Raw genomic sequence first — 18,538 nt, forward strand, 5'->3', positions numbered from 1 at the left:
GAAGTCTTGTAAATCATGTTGGTTGCAAAGGTAAGGCACAACTTTTACTCTGAAGGTGATTGTTCTTGGTTTCCAGTTTGTGTCATGTTTGCAAATTCTTCAATGTCAAAGATTTGCAGACTCTTTGCGACCGATTTCACCCAGCAACAGCTTACAGCAACCTCCAGGAACCACTCATCAAGCGGTTGAGGACCACACACTACCTAGCAACCAGAGTTTGCCAGGTAGGTCTTGTTGGTTTGTTGGTTTGTGTAACTGTTAACGGGTACATCCAATAAGAAAGATCTGCAGTCACTCCTTTTCCTTTACATCAATTCCACTTTGCAGTGCTTTCAAATTCAGTTCTGCAATCATCACCCTGTCCACCGGGAAAAATCTTCATTCCCTAACCAACTGGCGAGTGGCTGCTGGAGGCTGTTGCTGAGTGAAATCAGTCGCAAAGAGTCTGCAAATCTGAAAAACCTGTGTACATTACATCAGCTGCCTTTTGCTTGAATGTAGCAATGGTAATATGTGTCGTCCTTGTATAAATAAAATACAGATACTTTTTTTTAAGAACATGCTGCACAAAAACTCTCCTCGTGTTTCCTTTCGTTGATAGCATAGTTTTTACCAAATTCTCCTAGCGACTGCAAGCAACCACTCATCAACTGGTCGATTTGACCTTTGGTTGCCAATCAGTCTCCAATTGGTCTCTAGACTTGTGTGGGGCCTAACCGAGAATGCCAGTTGCCCAGATGTAGTGACTTGTGACACCAAAAGACAAAAAGACACCGAAGCTTCAAAATGAGTAATCCAGAAACCAGTGAGTGACATCACATTACTACATCTATCATTTAAATCAAGTTTATGATGATAAATTTTGGTCATAGACATATCTTGACCATATATTTCTGCACACACATTCACAATTTATCTAATTATGTCTTGTGCCTCGGTGCTCTGCGACCTGCACAGTCGTTCTATATTACATATTTCTTCAAATGGGATCAAATCCACAGAGTTTCATATCTGCCTGTTCGCCGCTCTGTGTTTGCTTGTCATGTACTGGATGAGCCCAGGAGGTTTAGCACTGTGGTATAACTCGTGTACACTGCTCATGTCTCTTTCCTGAGATAGCAATATTACAGTGAGCACACAGCACCCTCCTCGCTCTCCTTTGTGCTCCCTTATCTATTTCTTCTCTATTGCTTTCATTCATCCTCTCTATCTTTCTCTCGCTCGTTTCAGTCGTTCCTCTTTTCCCTCTGCTCCATCTCAAATGATTCGACTTGTATCTGTCTGCACCTCTCTTTCTCTCAGTTCTTTCCTCCCCCCTTTACCTCCTTCCCTCTCCTAGACAGTTGACTGGTATGGCGACACCAGACTGCGTGTATTTTTAGCGCCGCCACAGATGGGGCCATGGCAGCATGTCAGAGACCAGAATGTTCTTTATCTCAGCTGTCAGGCCGTTCTCCGGGATCGAAATGGATCCCGACCACTTAGAGAGGGAAAAAGGGAGAAAGGAGGACTACTAGCTTTCCCTCCTCTGTTTGTACCACTCCTCAAATTGAGGGTTTTAGTCATGTCTTTTGCTATGGTTAAATAACTTCTGCTGCATGAGGAAGGTGCGAATGGAAGGTGGTGAAAGGAAATACTCTCAGGTGCTGTGTCAGCCCCTTTGTGGGAGCTGTATCTAAACCTATGATCGAGAGGAGGTGAAATTGCGGGTCAAAAAAAGATTTATCACAAAGGCGGGCTCACTGAAAGGACCGAGTGCAGCAGATATCGCCGCCAGGCTTTGTGATAAAAAGATGTTTTCCAACAGACTGAGTGGAAAGAAGATCCAGCTTTGCTAGTGTCCTATAATCACACAGCTGTGTTTGTTACTGTGACCAAACCTGCTCTTAAAAGGCAAAATAAATGTCTAAAGCAAGCTTTGTGCATCTCTGCATTACAGTTTTTTCTGATTGCTTAAGCAGCTTTTTTTGTAACTATTGGCTAATTTTGCAAAACTCTTCACACAAATAAGAAAACCTGTCACCCAATCATCAAAACATTGTAGTTCTCTTGCAAAAGCAAACACAGCTAGATTAACTCTTCACACCTTCGTAAAAATGGTGTTTCCGTATCAAACAGTACACACAAGCCATCATCTACTTAGCACACAATGCGCCAACTGCACACTGATGGTATGAATACAAAACACATCTGGCTTTTGCTTTCTCTGTGCACAAGGTAGGCTATGTCAGTTTGAGCTCATACTTCTGTCATAGATCCATAAGCATAGAGGGATCCAAACTTCAAGTACTGGTGTTTATTCAAACACATCAAAACAAACACAAGTGTTTATTTCCAAGTATAGGATTATTTGCAATCGCCATAATGACTCTATGGGTTACTTGGTCTGCAGTGAACATGCTTCCTCTGCCCCAGCATCTGGTCATCTAGCAATTCTGTAAAGTAACAATTTCAGTATTTTCACATCAATGGTATTGGTGTGTTTCTCACTGGCATATGGCAGTGCTACAAATCTTTGTGCGAAGTGACTGTACTAACCGATTCTCATTTCAAGATGTCCTTATGGTGCTTGCTACAGTGTAGCGGCTCGAGTTAGGCTGGACCCGTTGGCCAGCTTCCCTCAGGGTCATTCCACGGTTGATTACATGGTCCACTATTGTAGCTCTGATGTCATCAGCAATTCTATTTCTTACTCTTCCTACCCTTCCTCTCCCCCCTCCTCATCTTCCTCTTCCCCCTCCTCGTCTTCCTCTTGCTCCTCCTTGTCCTTGTCGTCCTCTTCATCCTACTTCTTCACCTCCACGTCCTCTTCTTCGGCCTCCTCTACTTCTCACTCTTTCTGCTCCCTCCATTGTACTCCGCACACACAGCTTACCTGTATTATAGTGCTTGGGCTGATTGCAAAGTGAACTAATTATCTAAAAAAGTTTTCACATGTGAAAGTGTGCCAGACAGTTGGCAAATTAGTGTTAATGATAGCCATACATGTGTATACTTTTGCTAGGAGTGTGTTGGAAATTTGGTAATTGAGTGTTGTGCAGTGAATTGTGCCTACAGTTTTGCAAAGTGTGTGTTACAAAATTGCAAACTGAGTGCAAAGCAGTTTTTGTGCTTTTAGTTTTGCAAACTCAGTGAGTGGTTTTGCTATAAGTCTGAATAGTTTTAGAGATTGTGCTACAGGAATCACAGTTAGGGTTTAAGCATTCAGAAAAAACTGTAACACAATACACCCCCTGGCATAGCAGTGATTGTGAATAGTAGAATTTAATTCACCCACAACCTCTAGCCGCAGTGCTGGACAACAGAGAACAGAAAGCGCCTCTTTGTGTCTCTGAAGATCTTTGTTTTTTCCTCTCTTTTGGAGAGCGAGTAGAGGAATACGCTGCAGGCTACAGCCGGGGGTCAAGTGGTTGACTTTGTGCATCACAGTTTGGAGTCTGCAGAGACTCTCCTCTGGCAGCGTTCACTCACTGTAGCAGCAGGCCGGCCGTCCACGTGAATATAAAGGAGTGGCGGGAAACCGAGAGAGGCAGTGAGAGAGGGAGGTGATGGGTGACTGGGTAAATCAATCAGAAATTATCCAAAGTTCAGTTTGTCGGGCTGTCACGTTGTGTCGAGGTCACTTGGATTGTATTCAGCAGCTGTGAACAAAGAGCTAAGGTATTACTTCTAGTGTGTCTCAGTAAAATAGACATACTAGATAAAAAAAACACACTATTTAAAAGTGTTTTGCCTCCAAGTCCTAGACAAATAGCAATAAGTGTATACTGCTTGTCTTGTCAAGTATATGTAAAGCATAAACATTAAATGCACTACACTACCAAAAGTATTCAGTCAGTCATCCAAGTCATTTATTTCAGGTGTTCCAATCACTTCCATGGCCATGGGTGTATAAAAGCACCTCGGCATGTAGACTGCTTCTACAAACATTTATGAAAAATGGGTCGCTCTCAAGATCTCAGTGAATTCCAGCATGGTCCATGAAAGGATGCCACCTGTGCAACAAGTCCAGTTCCAACATGAATGCAAACCTGTGCACAAAACACAGTCCATAAAGACATGGATGAGTGAGGTTTGGGTGGGAGAACTTGACAGGCCTGCACAGAATCCCAAACTCAACCCAAGAGAAAACCTTTGGTATGAATTAGAGTGCAGACTGCCAGGCTTTCTCATTTCAGTTTTTCTCAAATGCTAAAACACATTTCACAAACGTTTCCACCATGTTCTCCAATGTCTAAACACAACACCCTTTTCTAAAGCTACATAAACACAACCACACCTTCCCACTGCAAAACTCAAACTTTCACACCAAAAGAGCAGCTCGAAGCTTTCAAAAATGTAAACACTATACACATCATTACACACTACAGCAAAACAATTGAAAACACAATGCTCAATTTGTGAGAAGGTTCTTTGTTTCATAACTGCCAATGCATATTTTTAGAAACTATACAGTAACGGATCGTCGTAGATCTCTGCAGAGGATTAGGCATTTAGATTTGTGAGTTTCATATGAGTAGTATAAATCTATAGAAAATCCTGCATGTACGTACACTACTGTAACACAACTCAATGCAAAAACAGAATCTATTGCACACAACAGTAATCTTGAAAACATGAACAGGGTGTGAAGTTTTTTTATTTACGTTATTCACACACACACACACCACAATCACTGTGCGGCATCATGTTGCTGAGCTGTTGCTCGCATCTCGTCAGTAATGATGGTGCGAGGTTGTCTTGCTCTCCCTCCTGGACCTTCTCCTCTCCCATGTTGGCCTTCTCCTCTTCCTCGTTGGTCGCTCCTCTTCCTCCTCTCCTTTGAACTCCTCTTCCTCGCTGGCCTGCTCCTCTTCTTCCAGGGCCAGCTCTTCTCCCTCCTCTGCATCAAATTCCTCTTCCCCTGACTCTGCCTTCATCCATTGTGTTTGTTTGGAATCTTCAGCATACTGTGCACTCTGAACTTGCTTTTACATGTGGGTACAGCATTAGCAACAAGTGTCTTCAATTTTGAGTCATTGTGTGTAGTGAATGACGCCAGGTGTGTTCCCTGTGTTCAAAGATTGGTGACTGTGGCAAGCATTTTGCATCACATGGGCTTTCATTTGAGAATATGAGCAGAGTTGTTTTGCAACATGTGTTTTAGCAAGGAAAGATGTGTTTAGATTTATGAGTACAGAGGGTTGTGTTTTGTGAATTGTGTCTTCATGTGACATGTGTTTATGGCACTGGAATATGGTGGCTACATTTAGTAAATGTGTTTAGACTACTGGTCATTTGGGTTACAGGATTGGCTTTTGTGTTTTAACATTTGAGAAAAACTGTAACATTCATGTTTGGGATGAGCCCTCATGAGCGATGTGTCTCCTTGCAATAGGGAACTTGACTCAAGTTGTTGTATTCTGGCTATATTCCTGTACTAAAGCAAGGTTCCTGAGTGTCAGTGTCATTTTGCAGTAAAATTGTTGCCCTGCAGCATTGACCTAAAAAAAAAGGCCTAAATTTTACCTTTTAATTTGCTGTTAAAGTTTTTTACCAACATTTACAGTATTCTCTATTTATGAAAACTGTTATTTGTTAAAAATAGGTTTTTTATATAAAACAGCAGTTTGTTATTTGCTCCTCATTTAGCTCCTCTCTACTTTATGCTAATTTAGCTAATGTTAGCATGCTAATTCACTAAACTTATTTGGTAAATAAGTACTTAATGCACCAACTAGCCAATATAGGAATCTAAGAAGAATGCCCAAACTTCCTGTATAAAAAGTATAGTCTGTTTACCTGCATGAAGCTAAATCCTGCTCAAACAAGCCTCAGCCTACAAGCAGAAAAAAACAGCTTCTGCTACTAAAATCCTGTCCCTTAGCTAAAGATGCTGCATTACTCATATACAGCTATCTGTTTACAGGGATCAAAATCACAGTGAGCATCCTACAAAGCTGATGTTGGCAATGACAGTGTTGACGAGTTGCTTGCTGAACACTGAAGTCTTTGGCAAGGAGATAACAGCTTTGACTACACATACAAATACACAATAATCAACATATTGCTGGTTTTGTTCTTTTTTAAATGACATTTTCCGCCAATGAGAACTAATATACAGTTCCATCATCTTTATCCATGAAAAATCTTGCTCACAGCAATAATGTTAGCATTATGATACAGTAAAATTAGGTTTAAGTGCCTGATTTGGTGTCAGCTCGAATGTTATTCTGGCCTAGAAACACAAACAAATGATCAATCTCACATCTATTTAATGTTTTCCTCCATGAAGTCATTTCTCCTGGCAGCACAGTGGGAGGGAGACTCGGTTCAATAATGTGTCTTTCATCGCGAAGCTCTAATCAAGCCCCAAGGTCTCCTTCTGAATCTTGTCGCATTTCGGAACCTCATTTCCATTCCTTGTCCCCGAAGGCAAGGTAAAACAGTCCCGAGGTATATGGGCAAAGGCTCTGTACTTTGTACTGCATGAGTAGCCTTCACCTGCAGCCCGGTCAATTGATATGGAAATGACTGGGAGAGCCAAGTTTCTCTAACTGAAAGGAAATAATGGAGCATACACAGACATAAAAAGCAGAGCGGTAAACAGAAAAACAAAAGAATGACAGTGATGACTGAAGCAAATCGGGCGCTAATCTAATCGTCAGCTTCATTTGCACTTTTCAAAGACAAGGTCACATGAGTCATCAAGATGGGGGGTGGGGAAGGACAACAAACAATCCTGCTGATAAGCGATTCGGGAAAAAAAAATGTTACATCAAGTTAAGATGAGTGCTAAAAACTCTGCAATTCAAGGCTTGCAAAACTTTGATGTTATCTTAAAAGCATTTGCATCATAATCAAAAAACATCAAATAGGCTGAAAATTTAGTCACAAAGGACTGTTGGTACGAACATTCGCCTGTACTCTTGCGGGAACCTATTGAAGTAAGACTAGCATAGCTGGTTTATAGTTTAATTAGGATTCAGTTTTGATGTATTTTAAAGTCTTAAACCCGAGAACGATCAAAGCCCTTCAGAGGATGCATCCCATTGCAATCTCTAATATCGCCGTGCCATAACAATGTCCTCTTCTCACAAAAAGAAGACTGCAGATCTGGGGGCAACTTCTATCTCTGCAATAAGTCAGAATATGCTAGGAAGCTCAGCAGAATGCCAATCAATATCACTTCCCTGTGACTACAGTAATTATCATCACCATCCACAGGAATAATACCATGTGGTTTGAGCTCTGCAGAAGGTCAAGAGCAGATTGGTGGCACATGATGTTTCCATGGTAGCAGTTTGTGTGACCTGCGCTACACCTCGTGCCCAGGCATTTAGGCCTTTCTATTTATATTGGAAGTCATTAGACTCACCAGTGTGGAGTCTTTAATCATAAAATTACAAAAAAGGTGACAAGATTAGCTGAGGCGGGTTCACTGTCGTAGGCGACTGTGACTGAGCAATTACCATAAAGATCTGATGATGGGCTGAAATGCCTGGGATTAGACACCTGTGTGACAGTCACTCTAAACTCCTAAATAAGGTTGTTGGTGCAGTTTTCTGACTGCGGAAACACTGATGTTTATCAGGCCATAAATCACCACTTAATTCATGGTGAAGTTAAACTGTATCTAATGGCACTGGGACACAGCTTAGCAGAGGTAATTAAAACTAAAAGCGAGGAGTGGAAGTAGGCTGCACAACTCACTGTATCATTTTCCTTTAATAAACGCACCATGGCATGTTAGATCCTCCTAGGATTATGGTACATTTAAACTGCACAAGAACTCCAGGGATCTCAGTGTGTCCAGTTAGGAAGTGCACAGTGTTGTGAACCAATTTCAGCAGCTTTGGTGAAAATGAATCTGACAGCTGGTGCACTGGACAGGCAACAACACAACCCCCAGAAGGGTAATGGTGTTACAGGAAGAGACCATTTCTCCCTCCTTATTCCTCCTGATTCATCTTTTTCTAGTTCTGCTTATTGCTAGTGTCCTTGTTAGTGTTGGTAGTCCTGTTTTAGACTGTTTAAAAAGTAGGACATTTTCAATGAATCAACAAAAATATTTTTATATTTACAGGACAGTCTAGGCAATGAGCAACCAGAGGCTTTCTTCTTCTTCTTTTTGTAATTTTACAAATTTCTTTCATACAATTTAAGCCCAAAGAGTCATGCTGATAGAGTAGATCAGCTTTATCAGTTGAAAAACTGAGAAACTGAGTTGAAACTGCACTTCTTTTTCGTATATTAAGATATCTCCGGGATTATATGTGTACTTAACCTCATGTACACTGACAGAAAGGGGAGTTTCTGGCACACTTCAGATCAAACTGCGCTGTGTAGGTGGCTCACGCCACGATACAAAATGAGTTTGACGTCCCTGAGTTTCTGAGCTGCAGTACCACTCCTGCCGCAGGAGGTGTCAGTAGTGAGCAAAGCAGTGCGGATGTACCGTCAGCTAAAAGTGAAGACAAAGAAGAGTAAACACCAACAGTGCAGCGCTTGCAAAGGTACCAAGGTGCAAATTTCTATTTTATTTTCTCACCCTGTCATAATTTGAAGGTATAAAGTCGTTCATTACTTTATAACAACATAACCTTGCAGCTAGCGGCTAATGTTAGCAGCTAGCTTCAGCTGCGTAATCAGAAGCAGCGTAGTTGAGCTTAGCTGTCATGAGTTGGTGTGTGGGGGTGTGGAGCTCTGCCTAGCAGGCTCGATGCTCCGTGTTGTTTTATATTCTATGTTACAGGATCGATAATTTGCTATTTTTAGTCTTGCTTCTATTACACGATCTTCGTCTGTGCTTCTTGCGGCTTTTACATTGCCTCTTTTCCCTGCAGATTATTTTCTGACCCAAATAAAATAAAAAACAGCGCAGCAGCAGTAACAAGGCTCTGAAAATGGACACAAGAGCCTTGAAGAATCCCTACCCCGACTATGATGGGAGCCTCGCATCCACACAGGCGTTTTTTGACTTTCAGGGAAAGGTAATGCATTAAAAAGAAGTGTGCGAGCATGTCTTTCATGTCCACCATGATATTTACAGTTTTTGTTTTGTATTTTTTTAAACCCTTAGCTCACACCAGAGTTTGCCCAGCGGCTGAGCAGCAAGATCAGCGAGCTGTTAGGTGTCATGGAGAATGGGCTTAGGTCTGCTGATCCCAGAGACTGCACTGCTTACACTGGCTGGGCAGGTGATGATAGCATTACACAGCTGGGATAAATAAGTCAAGTAGCAGGGAAATGCACGTAACTGTGCACATGCTGTGAGACTGTTCTGCCGTTTACCTGTATGCAGCTTTACTTCAGTGAGACCTTCTTTTTTTTATGTGGACTACTAATGAACATGAATTATTGTGTAATTATGTCTTCCAACAGACTGATACCTTCTTCTAAACGTAATTAATTAATTAATTAATAATACATATGAGCGAGTGCCGTGGTGCCATTTAGCATAACCTTTAACCTCCACTAACTTAACTCCACTAACTGCATGTCTTTGGACTGTGGGCAGTCTTGTCTTTTGACCACGCATACACAGAGAGAACATCCAAACTCCACACAGAAAGTCTCCGGCCAGATGGTGGATTCAAACCCTGGACCTTCTTGCTAAGCCAACATTAAGCCAGCTAATGTTAGGCTTGAGTGTCCTAAAAATCATACTTTGTCTCCAATCAACAGTAGTTTTATAAGAGTTGTTTAAGTGTCCAGGTACAACAATGTTAGAGCTGCTTCAAAGAACATTTTGGTAAGGCTTGCTAACAGCAGCTAGCAGAGGCTAACAGCAGCAAAAACAGCAGTGCTTGGAAAAGTTCAGGATATCCTCAACAACTCACCTCAGTATCACTGTCATTAGACAGAAGGGGGCTTAATGGACTCATGGACTCATATTAGACTTTTACAGCCTCTCAGAGTAAATAAAGGTGGACACTTGTTCTTCGTCTTGAATAGCATTGACAGCTGAGGTAAACAGTACAAATACATTCAGTACAAATAAATGGCAGCCAGAGTTGTTTGTCCTAAAGCAGCGATGGTAGCTAGGATTATGCAATTGAAATGGGAGGGCTAAGAAAACAAAACTCAGTTGACTGAAATCTACTAGCATCTAATTGCAAGATACAGTATACCTTTAAATTAAGAAAAAATTTTGGGGCGCTTTCCAAACTTTCAATATTGTGTCTTAAAAGGCATCGCCCTGCTCTATCTGCACCTCCATGATGTGTTCAGGGAGCCCTCGTTCCTTCACAAAGCTCTCGAGCATGTCACCCAGAGCCTCAAGTGCCTGACCCGGCGCCATGACGTCACCTTCCTGTGTGGGGATGCAGGGCCGCTGGCCGTGGCTGCTGTCGTCTTCTATCGCCTTCAGAGAGTGCAAGAGAGCGACGAGTGCATCAACAGGTCAGCCTCATATAAGTCGGTATAAGTAATGAATTTAGGTGTACATTAAAGTGTACTACGTAACCACCACTGTGTCTGCAGCAGTTTTCTCCTTTCTTGGGAGGTTTCTCTTTAGGAAAATGTGTTTTGATGCCAGATTTCTTCTCCTGTTTGACAGGCGATAGTTTTCCTGGCCCAAAAAATGTCAAATGCACTAAAGAAAATACTGAAAAAGGCTTTTTATTTTATGGATTTGCTGTGTAACGTCACTCCACTGTTACTGAAACGCTCTTTAGCACTCACATTTGCAGCATTGTTTCCCTGCAAAACCTCACCTCCTGTGAAAGACTTCTCCTTGAGAGTCTTCTGTTACAGGTTAGAGGCACGTCTGCCTCTGTGGGGATCTCCTCCATGATGTTGTGAAACACATAGAGCACCAGTCTGAGCCTGTGAGCTGCAAAAAGAAACATTTTGTCCCTGTTAATAATTTAGACCCCCCCCACCCCCCCTCCGTAGCCATTAAAATATGCAGTTTGTATAGCCTACATCATTGTGTTGCGTGCCAGCATGTTTTCTTCAATACAACTGCACTTAGTATTATTGAGGCTATTACAGCTTTATTAAGTATCTGCAGTATGAATCAAATGCACTCGAATGGAGCCGATTGGACCAGTTTAATTTCCAGCTTAATGGTCCGGATCTAGTTCATTTAACTGCCGGAGCAGGAATCGCATTTATGATATAATTAATTGTACGCGCTTATAGGTCGTCATAAATAGAAGGTCTATTTTAAGATGTGGTTCAGTGGTGCAAAAAATCTGTCACAAACTTCCTGTGCCTCTCCACCAGGCTGATGCAGTACCACCAGACGGTGGTGAAGGGTTCGGGCGGGCTGCCAGACGAGCTGCTGTATGGGCGGGTGGGCTACCTCTACTCACTGGTCTTCATCAACCAGCAGCTTGGAAAAGACAGGATTCCAGATGGATACATCCAACAGGTGATTCAGAAACAGTGCGCTCAGTCCAAAGTTTTTTATTTTGTTGTATTTTCTTTGTGAGAGCGACAGTTGCCATAGAAACCTCTAGGTTTAAACCATTTTCTCTCATTTATCTCCACTAATTTATATTTTTGCTTCTTTCCGCAGATCACCCAGGCTGTGCTGGAATCGGGTGAGCACCTCAGTAGGAAGTTCCGGGTCCAGAACCAGAGCCCCCTGATGTACGAGTGGTACCAGGAGCAGTATGTGGGGGCCGCCCACGGCCTGGCTGGCATCTACTACTTCCTCATGCAGGTGGAACAGGATCCTGGTTTTAGATGCAAGTGGAGTAGTCTTGTGCTTGTGCAGGCCGTATGGGAAATAATTTTCTGTGGTTTTGCAGTAATTCGGTGTATGCACTTTCATTCGAAGGGATCTATGGCTGCACCAAGAACTCTGAAAGCTGAAGTTATTAAATTTTCAGTTCTAAGAATCAAAGAAAACATACAAATCCCTCTCCTCGTTTAAGAAGCCAAGCCTGCAAATATTTGTTATGCCATCTAAAAAGTTAATTATGCTAGCTCCAAAGTTAACTTTCTAATAAGTGCTCTTGTGCAGAAGCTAATCTGTCTGTTTCCAGGGTACCTCGCGCTCTACCAAAGTTGCCACCTGTCACCTTTTTTTCCCTCCGCTGAACTTGATCTTACCCCTCCTTCACAGCCTGGCTTTGTGTTCTCGGAGGAGCTCGTGCACAGGCTGGTGAAACCCAGCGTCGACCACGTCTGCCGTCTTAAGTTCCCCTCGGGAAACTACCCTCCCTGCATGGGGGACGATCGAGACCTGCTGGTGCACTGGTGCCACGGATCTCCGGGGGTCGTGTACATGCTCCTGCAGGCCTACAAGGTAAAGACTGAGAGCTTGAAAATTTGATTACTCATTTGCAGAAAGAAACAGTGAGTCTGTTCAGTCTGTTTGTGTACCAGGTCCTACATGAAACTGCATTTAGTTAGTCTGTTCACCGGAACAGTGTTAAGCAGAAAAGTCAGCAGTTGGCTAAAAGTAATGCATAAAAGTGCAGTTGTATGGATGTTGTTAGGGTTCAAATATTGAGGAGGGATACAGGAGGAATTCCAAAATAACAACACTGATCCAGCCGGGTGGAGTCAAACGATGATTTTACTGAACACGCGTGGAGACATGAACACTGTTACACAATCAGCATCGATCTCTCTCGAACAATACACAATCAGTTGTTTTTATCAGGGAAATTTATAACGCCCCCTCATGCGTTAAGCAGATACAATATATGCATACGTCAAATCAAAACCACAATGACTTTTAACACAGTTTGCAAAACAACATCGCCTTGTCTCCATCCCAGGTGTCTTCCTGTCGCTGCCGGACGCTCGCTTATCGTCTGGAACATCAGGCACACATGCAACAAACTGTTCTTTTGCAGGCACAATTTTGCAGTTGCAAGCTTTTACAAAATATTATTTGAACCTTCACCTACCCCTGAGTCTAACTGCTGTGTAAGTGTGTGTATGTGTACGTGTGTGTGTGTGCGTGTGTGTGCGTGTGTGGCTCGACCTCACACGAACTTTGTCTTATGAGAAGAGAGGCCAATTCTCATGTGCATAATAACCTAACTGAAACTATATTTGTAATATGTTGAATAAATGTTTTAATCAAGAACTTCTACTAAAAGCTTAATCAAAAGATATAAATGTATAAAAGACAATAATGAATAACCTGGTTATTCAAATAGCATCCTCCCAACAGCTCCTCAAAGTAACTTACACTTAGACTCTGCTTTAGTTCCACTTTCACAAGCACACTCTGCAAAAGCCTGCGCTTCCTGTCTACTTTGGCACAGAGTGTACTCAGAGTTAGGCCTTTCTTTTATAACCCAACAGAATCAGCACATACACATTTAAGATTATAACAAGCATTCAAAAGCATTTAAGATTATTGATTTAACTCAACAGTTTAAAGTGGTTATAGCTGCACCTGTAATAAAGGCTAATTGGGTACCAATATGTTTAAACATCTGAATACAATATCAATATTAATTATTAATGCAATGGTAATGATGATGATTATTAACAATAGCAGCAAAATATTTCTCTAATCCCCACAATGTGTTAGCTGTAAGTATGAATTTAAAGATTAAACTGCATTAATATTTTTGTTAACTGTCCATAAAGTTAAATAGTTAAAATGCATAACTGTGCAAAAGTTTTGAGCCATCTTTCAGCTCATTATATTTTGCTCCTTGTCGGCACCTATTTCCAGATTTCCTAGCAACATATAATGAAATGAGGGGTGGCTCAAGACTTTTGCACAGTACTTTAGCTAGGTGAACTGGTGGATAAGCAGTTCACCTGTCATACTGTCATTATATTAATGCTGCTATCCTGTATATATTGTACATACTATTGTTTGAGTACTTACGATTGTTTTTTTGTACTTTTTATATTTTACATTTATATTTATTATTGAAACTTGCACCAAGGGAGTGGCACTCCAATTTCGTTGTACTCTGTACAATGACAATAAAGGCTATTCTATTCTATTCTATTCTATTCTATTCTATTCTATTCAAACCAGTCACTAAACATTGTGGGCAGCTGTTAACTGGAATAGTCACTAAAAGCTGCGGGTAAAGGGTTGAAATAAGTTGTTACTTATGGATGGTTATAAACAGTTAGCTAAGCCTAACTGACAAATTAAAGGGGTTCTGTGGGGTACTTTGTTAAAAACCACTGTCTGAGAAACACAGGGGTCATCGAAAGACTCATAGTGCCATCTTGTGGTGAAGTAGAGTCATGTTTTAATCTCATAAAATTCTCCCTTTTCTGTCTAAATTGAATAATATTGCCAATGAATGACATTTAAAGGACAAACAGTCCTCACAGAACATATCCACAGAACAGTTTATTTGTAGTATTTCTTAACTTATCGTGCTACATGAGACAGAGGGTATCGTTTATACAGTACCGCTGAGGTTCTCTTTTTAACTTGGAGGTTTTTTTTAATTCAGATCTCACAGAAATCAAGATCTGCTTTATGCTTATCACAGTTAAGATGATGACATGTCCCTCATTCCAGGCTTTCAGAGTTCCTCAGTACCTGGGCGACGCTCTGCAGTGCGGGGAGGTGGTGTGGTGGTACGGCCTGCTGAAAAAGGGCTACGGCCTGTGCCACGGCGCGGCTGGTAACGCCTACACTTTCTTGGCGTTGTACCGGCATACGCAGGATCCGAAGCACCTGTACAGAGCCTGCATGGTGAGAGGACATAAAAGCTCTTTAATAATGTAATCACTCCTGGGCTGCAGCGGCCAGTCGTCTGATCAAATAACCGCAAATATTAATTGCGTCGCACCAGCAGTGCATCCATCATAATTAGTGTCCAAAGGCTTGATTAATGCCTCCACTGTCTGACGCTGTAGAGTTATGACTAGGGGTTCCTCATAAGAGCAGGACGTTTTTTATCCCTGAAATTTTAATGTGTTTGTAGAAAGCCACGAGAAGTCCTTTTATAATTCCATTTTTGAGTCTCCGTCGCGTCCTCCCTCGACACTCAACGACTTTGATGTGAGACGCAAAAGTCATATTGAACTTCAGTTCAAAGCTTAACCAATCAGAACGTAGTTGGTCACTCGCCAGCCCTAAAATTGAAAATTATTCCAGAAACGATGGGCATGTGAGAGGCAGGGCCTTTTATGTTTATTGACAGCAGGTCGGTCGCTGTCTGTGCGAGTTGGCGTCAAAGCGTGGCTCGCTAGCCGCTAGCGAGCTGGTCTTGGATGCACTCCAGATGGCAAGAGTTCCACATGTGCTTTCATTAATATGAATCTATTCATAGATGGAAATAGACTCTTCAGATGTGTTGCCTGCCTCCAAGCACAACATTGTGGTCGTAATCCGATACATCGACAGATGCTCGGATTTCACAGAGAAGGGCCCGATTTTTAGGACTTGTTGACATTTGCTCGCTGTTCTCCGGAGACGGATAAGCGGTCCAGTGTCATTACTGTTGTAACATTACTTTCTCTTTCGCTGCAGTTTGCAGACTGGTGTATGAACTACGGCAAACATGGATGTCGGACACCAGACACTCCCTTCTCTCTCTTTGAAGGTAATGCATAATGGCAGATCCAACCTTCCAAAAATATCATGTTATGCACAAAAGGGCATTTTTTAAGTTTTTGTTACATGTGTCACAGATTACAAGGTAAACTAAGCACTACATTTTTAGTGATGCCATTTTTCTGGGTTTGGTACATTGTTAGATATTTAAGACTTGCTGTTGCCAGGTTGCAGGCATGGCTTACATTGTAGTAAGAATTACAAGTGCAAATAAATGAGTCATGCTGTGAGATTACAGGAGTAGTGCAGTGGAAATTGAATAAGATTATTTTGAAAGGAGCTAAATTGGCTTCTGTGGTAAGAAATATGAACTTGTAATCACAGCCAGCTGCTTCACACATGTTCATCTGTCCCTCACACATAAATGCACAATGTACTGCCAGAAGTATTCACTCGTCTGCCTTCACAAACACATGAACTTGAGCGACATCCCATTCTTAACCCATCGGGTTTAATATGATGTCAGATCATGCTTTCGCAGCTATAACAGTTTCAACTCTTCCTGGAAGTCTTTCCACAGGTTTAGGAGTGTTTATGGGAATTACTGACCGTTCTTCCAGAAGCACATTTGTGAGGTCAGACACTGATGTTGGACTAGAAGGCCTGGCTCACAGTCTCCGCTCTAATTCATCCCAAAGCTGTTCTGTCGGGTTAAGGTCAGCACTCTGTGAAGGCCAGTCAACTTCTTCCACACCAAACGTGCACATCCATGTCTTTATGGACCTTGCTTTGTTCACTGGTGTGCAGTCACGTTGGAACAGGAAGGGTCCATCCCCAAATTGTTCCCACAAAGTTAGGAGCATGACATGGTCAAAATGTCTTTGTAGTCTGAAGCATTAAGATTTCTTTTTATGGGAACCAAGGGGCCAAGCTCAACTTCTGAAAGACAAGCCCACACCTTGGCTCCCCCTCCACCAAACTTTACACTTGGCACAGTGAAGTTCATGGAGTACCATTCCCCTGGCAACCGCCCAACCAAGAGTGGATGGAGAAGTGTGATTCGTCACTCCAGGGAACACGTCTCAGCGTGGAAACCAATTCCATAAAGCTCTCTCCATACTGTTCTTGAACTAATCAGAAGCCACATGAAGTTTGGAGGTCTGTAGCGATTGACTGTGCAAAACGTTGGTGACCTCTGCGCACCATCCACTTCAACGCACTCTACCATCTACCACTCGATGTCTGAGTTGTTAGCATTCCCAATTGCTTCCATTTTGCTATAATCCCACTAACAGCTGACTGTGGAATATTTAGTAGTGAGGAACTTTCACGACTGGACTTGTTGCACACATGCCATCTTATCACAGTACCACTCTGGAAGTCACTGAGCTGCTAGAAGCAGTCTGCAGGCCTAGGTGTTTGATTTTATACACCTGTTGCCATGGAAACTTTTGGAACACCTGATTTTGAATGGGTGAGTGAATACTTTCTGCAGTGCAGTGTTAAAGCAGCCAGGGTTGCAGGTTTAACAAAAAGGGTACAAATATCAGCTTTCTAATAATTACATCAACCAAACTGATTCTCTGTTACTAAGTGAATGTAGAAAACTGATAAGCTGCCTTACCAAGGTCAGTTTTCAGTGGTAGTGGATGTATCCACTGCAATATTAAATTATGAGATAATGCTATAGTTATATTTGTGTACAACACACAGACGAATGTGTTTTTATTAGAGAAACATATAAATAAAATACCAGAATCTTCAGTCTTTGGATTTCTGCCCCAACAGCAGAAACATGGTGGAGAGGTTCAGTTCAGTCTCTAGCAACAGCAGTCAGCTCCAGCTGTCTGGGTAGTCTGTTTTAGAGACGATTCAAAGTCCTGCTTTGGTAATCATTCAAATATAACTGTATAAAAAAACCCATAATGACTCATAAGTAAAGTATATAATTCATCTGATAGGAATAAGTGATACATGCATGAGACCACAGCTAGCTGACTGGGGAGGCCATATTATTGGTCGTGTATCTACGGAAACTAAACTAACTAAACAGTGTCCCTTCTTCTTATCAGGCATGGCAGGAACCATCTACTTCCTGGCTGACCTTCTGCATCCAATGAGCGCCCGCTTCCCGGCCTTTGAGGTGTAGAAAGTGTCTGCGGGTAATGATCCCAGACCCACACTGGAAATCATTGAATAAGAAGACCCACACCGCTCTGCTCTTTGTCACACATGGGCACCGCAGTCATGACGGCTGGCTTTTAATTCAACATTCAGACATTGTGCCATGTTTTTCCTGCTTTTCCCACCTGGAAACGTCATGTGTTATTAACAATACATTTCCTGTAATGTTTTGGAAACGTGTCAAGGTTGTGAGCTTCCCTAGCATGCCCCAGCAACTCCTGCTCTGTGAACTAAAAGGAAGGGAACTAATTTTAAAATGAAAACATGGGAAAGCTGACTGTAATTTTTTTTTAGCACTTAGCTGTATATATCTGTCTGCTCTCTGTAAGTTTAAATGCTTTTGTTTTCTATTGTCTTTTTTGGGTGTAGAAATGTCTGGTGCAATGCTCCGTTGCGTTGCACCAGACGTAACGCAGCTGCCTAGTTTGTCGATGTTGTGCAGCGGTGAAGAAAAAGCACAGAGGGGCAGCAGAGAGCCACAAAGTTCACTCAGTGGTGACTTCATTAGCAGTGTATTTATATCTCATCAGATGTTTTTTTTTTTTTCATTATCATTTGGTGTATGCAAGCAAAGTTTGGGTTTAAACTGGCTTTAAGTGATAAATATTGTATTGCAATGAGTTGAATTTTCTCTTTTTCTTCCTCTGTGGGACCATTAGCTCATCTAATCCAGTCTTTTCCATATAAGGCTCATGTACCAAGCAGCAACACAATGCCATCTCTCTTTTTTAAGCTCCCTGCCAGAGCTTCTTTATGACCCACGGCCAGCTTGGTAGGAGGAGGTGGTGAAGGGGGAGGTGGCTACTGTACCAGGGAGTCTTGAGACCTCAGTCTTCGCAGAGCAAACGCAGCGTAGGAGAAACTCAATACCACCAGTGGGAATGAGAGTAAAAATAGAGCTCATCTGTCCAGGAGGGGAGTGGT

At 42.1% G+C, this 18,538-nt stretch overlaps 1 protein-coding gene across 2 annotated transcripts; it reads left to right on the top strand.

Annotated features, from left to right (window-relative positions):
- Positions 1-8,382: 8,382 nt before the first annotated feature.
- On the top strand, positions 8,383-18,234 carry lancl1 (LanC antibiotic synthetase component C-like 1 (bacterial)). Of its 2 annotated transcripts, none has more exons than XM_004562567.4 (10): positions 8,383-8,495; positions 8,826-8,972; positions 9,062-9,179; positions 10,173-10,383; positions 11,212-11,359; positions 11,507-11,653; positions 12,059-12,241; positions 14,450-14,626; positions 15,407-15,479; positions 17,503-18,234. In XM_004562567.4, the coding sequence occupies exons 2-10, from the start codon at positions 8,886-8,888 to the stop codon at positions 17,577-17,579; spliced, it is 1,221 nt and encodes a 406-aa protein (XP_004562624.1). In that variant the 5' UTR covers positions 8,383-8,495; positions 8,826-8,885; the 3' UTR covers positions 17,580-18,234. The 2 variants fall into 2 exon arrangements, with proteins under 2 accessions (XP_004562624.1, XP_004562625.1); XM_004562568.4 differs by having other exon boundaries at positions 8,384-8,503.
- Positions 18,235-18,538: the final 304 nt, after the last annotated feature.

This window comes from Maylandia zebra, linkage group LG23 (assembly GCF_041146795.1).
Source record: "Maylandia zebra isolate NMK-2024a linkage group LG23, Mzebra_GT3a, whole genome shotgun sequence".
Taxonomy (NCBI): Eukaryota; Metazoa; Chordata; class Actinopteri; order Cichliformes; family Cichlidae; genus Maylandia; species Maylandia zebra.